This window comes from Primulina eburnea, chromosome 4 (genome assembly GCF_022965805.1).
Source record: "Primulina eburnea isolate SZY01 chromosome 4, ASM2296580v1, whole genome shotgun sequence".
Lineage (NCBI taxonomy): Eukaryota > Viridiplantae > Streptophyta > Magnoliopsida > Lamiales > Gesneriaceae > Primulina > Primulina eburnea.
The window spans coordinates 39,619,761-39,627,322 of NC_133104.1; the positions used below are offsets into that span (position 1 = coordinate 39,619,761).

At 35.9% G+C, this 7,562-nt stretch overlaps 1 protein-coding gene across 2 annotated transcripts; it reads right to left on the reverse strand.

The window, feature by feature from the left end:
- Positions 1 to 220: 220 nt before the first annotated feature.
- LOC140828846 (uncharacterized) lies at positions 221 to 6,883 on the reverse strand. Of its 2 annotated transcripts, XM_073191704.1 has the most exons (14): positions 6,335 to 6,883; positions 5,325 to 5,399; positions 5,070 to 5,177; positions 4,728 to 4,760; positions 4,547 to 4,636; positions 3,874 to 3,996; positions 3,579 to 3,722; positions 2,645 to 3,061; positions 2,425 to 2,559; positions 1,768 to 1,986; positions 1,354 to 1,629; positions 1,077 to 1,214; positions 686 to 991; positions 221 to 537 (listed from the first exon to the last, which is right to left on the reverse strand). In XM_073191704.1, the coding sequence occupies exons 1-14, from the start codon at positions 6,506 to 6,508 to the stop codon at positions 313 to 315; spliced, it is 2,463 nt and encodes an 820-aa protein (XP_073047805.1). In that variant the 5' UTR covers positions 6,509 to 6,883; the 3' UTR covers positions 221 to 312. The 2 variants fall into 2 exon arrangements, with proteins under 2 accessions (XP_073047805.1, XP_073047806.1); XM_073191705.1 differs by lacking the exon at positions 6,335 to 6,883 and having other exon boundaries at positions 4,555 to 4,636; positions 5,325 to 5,342.
- Positions 6,884 to 7,562: the final 679 nt, after the last annotated feature.

The following is a 7,562-nucleotide window of genomic DNA, read 5'->3' on the forward strand; positions in this document are numbered from 1 at the left end:
TAAGGTATAATAATATTATAGATATTTGTGATCATAAAACATCTGTCCATCATAAAGCATAATAGTGCATATTGAGATTGCATGTTCATTTTTCTTGACATTTTTCCGAGTCGTTTAACTTGAATTGAATTGTCAGAAATATTTTTTAAATATCTAATGATTTTCTTCAAATTTAATATGTGAATATGTGATCTTTTGCCTGAGATGTAACACATGATGATACAATTACAATACCTTTTGTGGGATTCTTTTTATTCAAGATTCAATCAATTTCTGCACAAATATAGGAAAGAAACCCCCCATGAACAGTCTTTACCAAGCAATGGTATCTCTTCTGCTCAAAGAAGGTGAAGAGTTAAATACCTCCTGCCCGAGCTCGTTTATCTTGTTGATCAGAAGCATCTTCTCTGTCTCGAGTTGAACCATGTACTCTTCTTGAGTATCATGCAGAGTCTCAAGCTCGCTCAGTGATTTTGAAACACCTTCAAGATCGCTGTCATCGATCAAAGATTGAATTTTGATCATCATCTGCTTCATCTGATCAATCCAAAAAGCAGGTCAGTCTTCGTAGAATAATAACTTCGCCAAGTTTTTCGTATGAAACATATTTATGAAAATTGGATACGGCCACTTCCAATCTTTTATCCTCTACCATACAGATTGTACATGTTCCTCACTATCTTACCTGCTTTGAGATTTCATGGTGCAGTTTAGTTGGGGATGACTCAGAATCTATGCTTGATTTCTTCTCTGATTCGGGAATTTTTTTGGTGATCTGGATGTGAATTTCACCTTTTTTTACTCCTTGCAGAGGTATCCATTTTTCAGCCATCTGATTCGGAGCTAACATCTGGTATTCGACGACACAATCTCCTATATTGGTTGGGGGAAGCAACGCGTTGTGATCCTTGACATGCAACTCAAGGGGACTACCATCATCGGGGAATTCAAATGTTTGATGCCATTTTGGATCTAACGTTTTGTATACAACCTGCAAAAACATGGCCAAACAATAGTAAGTATACAGTGGCAAGCCTCGAGTGGCAAAACACATGTAAAAGACTCAGACCTCGTACCTTAGTCCTCCTTTTAAGGTTTCCATAGTGAACACTCACAAATGGATCGCTAGTTCCTCGGAGATCAGCTGCAACAAGATCTCTTGCTTCAATTAGAACAAGTTCAACCCAAGAATTGGCTGAACTCCCGTGTGACCCCTGAAAATTACAAAGAAATTGCAATAAACGTCTCATACTCCAACTTCCCACTCTATAATGAATGTCCAGAAGTCTAAATCTTGAAAATCACTAATCGTTAACCGGACTTTAGGTAGCTTAAGCTTTTTGATACATGTACCTTGGAATTTTCAGTATCGGCAACTTTCACCGTTTCTATGTGAAGATGCAGCTCTCCTGAACTGACTTTTTCGAGGGGAATCCATACATCTCTTATGGAACCTTCTACGAGTCCTTCCAAATTGACTCGAGCACTACCTATGTTATCATCGGTAAATGTCTCATCTGTACAACATCTTATCTTCAAATATTCTCCGCCTGCAACCTCATCAAATTCAAACTTTTGATTCCAAATTGGGTTGGAAGAATGTGAAACACTTCTTGTTCTCTGAATAGCCTGGATCCAAATTTATCCAAGAATTTCATGTTAACTATCCATGAAAACCAAGCTCAAAATCTCGCTTATGAAGACAGTAGACGTAGATTGAATCTATTAAATAATAATTAATGGTGGCAAAAGGAGAATTAATTATACTTTCCCATACTGCAATTTAACATAAGGGTCAGATTTCCCCATTTTGTCCTTCAGAACAAGATCATTCCCCTCAACCACCGTAATGTGAATTTTCCTTCCAGTTTTCGGGGAATAATTTGATATCCCATTCACTGGATGATAAGAGCCTCGACCAAAATTAGTCAGGCTATGTGTACCATCGGAAAATTGCCACTCTTTAAGTACAAGCTTCACAGTCAACTGCAAGATAGATAGGAAAGATATGTCTTAGAAAATTCCAGCTTTATTGCATGCTAGATAGTGACGATGAAGAAACTTTTGACGTTATGTCCAGATAGAGCGATTTACCGAGAATTTGATATCCCCAGTTGTAATGATTGCTTTTAAATATCGTGAAATTAACTAAACAAAATCCATTGATTCCAATATTTTAAAAAGAAATCCACTGATTCCAAATATGTAGCTAAAACTTAGAATTTACTACTTTCATTTTGTTAAGAAACATTTTTGTGATCAAACTAGAAGCAAATGATTTCAAATCTGAGGTAAAACCTTCAATCAATATGATGTGACGTTATATAAGCAGCTTCATGTTCCTCATAGGTCTTCAAGAATATTAAATTTCAGCGAAATTACAATCATTATCAACAAAAAGAAAAAATGGCAACAAAAACATACCTCTCCTGAATGAACCCCCTCAAAAGGAATAGTCATTTCAATTTCTTTTCCACAAAACTCAGCATGCTTGGCCATCACCAGGGAATCAGCCCCGATGGCCCAAAATATGGTTGAATCATCTGGAGCATATCTCATCTGCATTGGATTAGGAGAAAAAGTTGTCAAATTGGAACACAGATAAGTTAACCATAAATCAAACACATCTAGCATAAAACAATACCTTAATTTCGCAGCTTGACAGATAGTCATATTTTACACTTCCAGGAGTGCATTCGTAAAGATTGAATTTAACAGTTCCTGCATTGTCATGTAGGATAAGATTGAATGTGGAGCCCCATTTAGGATTTGATCCCATACTCATGTTCGTTTTCCTAGTTAATTCCTCAAGTTCAACCTCTAAAATTGTTCGAAATTCTGTATTGGAGCTGCCATCTTCACAAGTATCTGTTGAAGAGTCTTTTTGTTTCCTGAAAGGGGAGCTCCTAGAATTAATCCGACAAAGCTTACTGGCAGAGACCACTGTAACATATAATACGCCAGCCACAGCTTTCTTTTGTAAGTCTTCAGCTGGCAATGCAAGACACTGGCGTCGAGGTTCGACCATCCTCTTATTCAATGTATCCGTAGTAATTTTAACCTTAAAAAACAAAAACGAAACAGGTATTTCTATAATTGGAGATGCCTAAAATTATTGTTGGAATGTTTGTGATGTGACTGTCCCTAAATTTTATTAAATTTTATGGACACTTTCCCCACTGGTCTAACACTTTTATGAGAAGAGTACAATGTCGTGTCTAAATATCTATCACTAATATGCATATAAAAAATAACGAATGATGTTATAGCAACTCAAGAGTTTTTGTTTTTTCAATCTGTGTAAAAATCAAGTGTTTATCACTATACCAAAAGATATACTAGTGATGTAGGAAAATTTAAATCGCACGACAGCTCAAGTGCTAAAAATTGATCGTTGTTCTGCATATGCAGGCAGTCATACAGCCATACAGGACAAGTGAGGCTGCTATTTCTCCTCAACCACCACACTGATTGGTATACCAATGGGATATGATCAATCCAAAGACTTCAAACTTATAACAGACATTTTGTCGTTCAAAAGACCTAGAACACAATTAGATGAGATGTAAAAGCCATACCAGCCATGAGGAAACGCCTGGTAGCTCGGTTGCAGGCAGAGACTGGCTTCCACCACTTCCAAAAGCAACACCAATTCGCACTTCAGGAGTTGATACAAATGAGTATACAATCGCTTTTCCATCTAATATAGGCACCAAAAGCAGCTGAAAAAACAAATTACAAAACACCACATCAGAGACAAACATCATACTAATTAAAAGCGAGACCATAAAAGATGGAAAAAGGCGGGTCATTTTAAAAATTTGCACAAGATTATTCATGACTGGAGGAACAAGATTATTATATGGTACATACATCACCCTTGATGTGGATGCTATTCACAATTATTCTAGCTGTTCCCAACTGCATGGCCAGTTTAGCGGACAACAGGATATCAATGTCAGTTGTGTCCCAGTCGAAACCCAAATGCATGACTCGCTGTTTTATAAGAAAATGTTTGTCATAATTCAATAGCATCAATGACAGAGAAAATAGAGATACAAAAATCTAAATCATCCAAAATGTGACCCAATATTTGAAGCCTTAATCAATAACAGATAAAATAAGTAACGAAGATAAGGAAAAACCACAAGATGCTTTATTCTATCAACAAAATAAATAACATTTAACCTGAATTTTTCTGACTTACTAATTTTATAGATATAGACTCGGGTATCACCTAATCAATCAATGATATCAACTGAAACAGAAAAATTCATACGAATGATATTACAAATACGTGAATGTGAAACACTTAGCTGTGCCATTTGAAACCATGGTTTTCAACCAAAAATAAAACAAAATTCGTGTTATAAAGGAGGTGTATGAAACATCTAAGAAACATTTTGAGTCTCACAAATTATTGCAACTAAATCAACAAAAGTTGATTTCAATCTAAATCTTTACGGCAGACGATATAAAATCTGATGTGTTAGCAAGAAGGTTAAATGCATGAATCACGATTTAAAAATAAAAAAGTATGTCAAACCTGATCACCTGAAGTTGTCCAGCGGATACCATGCAGCCCGAGTAATGGAGGACGTGCACCAAGTGAAAATTCTTGCAACTCGATATTTTCCTGTTGAAGTGTAATCGCACTATCAGCTACCCTTTTACATCAGTTAGTTGCTAAAAATCCTTCATGTGATGTGACAAAAAACAGAACTTACAATTAACTTTGACTTCCGATGCTTCAAGCGCCTCTGCACATAAAAGATGAAAAGCAATAGCATATAAGAAACAGGCAAACCGCCTATGAATTTAGTGCCAAAACGCTTTTGATGTTTGCAAAAGAAAAGGATGCCAGGATAATTAGTTGAAATTTGTATATATAAAAAAAGATAATTAGTTGAAATAAAAGTCCGTATTGAACAAAAATTTACCTAAAAACTTAACCAATTAGAGAGTTTTTTTTTTAAAAGATTAGCAGGAGTGTATGCTTGTGAATACGTTCGTGGATGAAAGAAAGCAGTAATGCTGGTCCTAATTTATCGTTGAGAACAGATAGTCACCTCAATAATAGATGAAAAACGCGAAGAGAGCTTTGGATTGATATAGTTTGGCCAAATATCAATTAGCAGCTTGTTCAACCATTCACATTGTTCTAAAGGTGTAACTGGCTGCACATACATAAGAAGAACAGGTGCATTGTCAAATGCACAAAAATAAATAAGCACGAGCACACAGAAATAAAGGGTACACACTTGTATGTGGGTGCGCACGTGCACACACACACACATATGTGTGGAACTAAGCAGGAAAGATACCGAAGCACGTAAGGTCAAATGCATCCATTTCTTGTTTAAGTCTTCCTCTAATATTCGGCGTCGATAACTTCCATACTACAAAAAATTGAATGAGCCAATTTTTACAAGCTTGTCATCCACAGTGTCTGCTCAAACAGGAGCCTTGACACAACAAGTTATTAAAATTGACAACACATGAATAGCATGTTATATTTGGCGAAACAAAAATCATAACTACTATGTATAATGTGAAATTATAGGGCTTATGCAAATCGACAAGTCATTGCTATAATTCATCACATCTGCTGTCCTTTTGTACTCAAATGTAACTTGAATAGCATGTACCTATATACATCAAGAATCAAGACCAAAAGCAATTTTCGAATCCTGTTTACCAGCATGTGCAATGGACTAATTCTAAGCAACTAACTTATACAGTGATACTGAAGCCATATTAGTAATTTGCTCAAAAGCTCAGTTTGAGAGCGTAATCCCAATTACCAAAGCATAAAAAGGGTGGTACTGCAAAACAGCAGTATTCACTGCATTTGAACTCCTTTCAAGTAGGGCAAGCAAGAAATGACCGAATCAGTGAGCAGTCATCTATACACTCCCTTCAGATTATAATCATGTACTCGATACTTCAAAAGGCTAAGTTTTTATGATATCCTCTCACATCGATAAATAACAAGTCCAGAATAGCTGTATAAACAGAGAGTATAGTCACAATCCAAATGAAGGTATGAAGGTAAGAACATCTTTTCTTTGTTCGGAATCAGTTCAACGTTTCAAGTTTTGACAATGATAAATAGTCAAATCATGAAAACAGATTGACACTATAGACTTTAAACGATTACAAGCAGCTTCAGTGAAACCAGTCACAATAATTCAAGACATATTAATTAATAGTGTGAGACATATATTTGCAATGCAAAAACTGTTCAAAAAATATACATGACGAGAAGGAACGCATAACAACTATAAAAATCAGGAAAAAAAAAAAAAAAAGAAGCAACGGTTGCTAAAATTACCTGAATTGTAACCCAAACAGCAAGAATAATAGGAATCCAATTGGAGAGATGAAAGAACCATTTCTCAATGGTCCAAAGTACCAGCAACAGAGGAACTACAAGTGGAAGTAGAGGCTTCTCATCCAACAACTTGTTTGAGAGTTCTAAAGCACTCTTCCAATCCAAAGCTCTCATTTTTACACCGCCCTTCTAAATATTTTCGCTAAAAAAAGTGCGTGAAATTCGACAGATTGCTAAGACCGTCACTTTTCTTGAAGAGATCTATCATAGTGTTAAAGACATCAAAACGAAAGGTTGCCCTTAAAAGAGGGAAACACGAGCGATTCTTGTTCTCGTCTTAAAAAAATCATTAATCAGATACTTAATACGACTAATAATGATCCAGTAGTTGAGGAAACGCAAAGGGCAACCACAATTTGAAGTGCGTGTTAGTGTGTGGCTGCGTCCTGATTTTGGATCCTAAAACAAAAGGTCCGAGACTCCAAGTCAACAAAGGGGTGTTCAAGCACTGACAACGAGATTAAAAAGTTAAAGACAACGGAAGTAAAAATACGTCAAACGATAACATCACAACCTTATTACAAGAATGCAATTGTTTCGCCCGACCCTTTGTTTTCCCTAGATTCTAGATTCTTGATCCTACAAATCAAGGAAACGAGAAACTTCGCACCCCCCAGCGTTACGATACTTGTCATTTAGTTGATGATTATAATTTTTTAGCCAATACCCATATCTGCACTGAAAAAGTTATTACTGTTACCAACTCAACTAATGTGAAATGCCAAAAATATATATAAGAAAAAACTTAGTTATCGTAAACTTGAATTCCCTGATTAGGAAAAAAATGATAGAAAGATCCTAAATGCTATTTTCATCTGTCGGGAATCAGCAGATTCTTCTAGAAATGCAAGGCGTGTCTGCTGCGACCATTTCAAGGCGGCTTTGGGTTTTCTTTTATTTTGAATGAATATTTTCACATTATAAACATAAATATCGCTTGGATCCTATGTAATTTTTGGGAACGAATTATTTTTTTAAAAAAAACGTGCCGTAATTGAGTTCAAGCCCGGCCGAAGACAAGAACAATGTTGGCAAAGAAGACCATGCTACGTACGTCGTACATCTAGAACGAAAGACGTTTATATACAATGTGATATTCGCGTGTGCAACCTTTTCTTTTCCTCAGCCATTAATAGAGTTTATTGAACAAATTCTTGTGAGATGATGA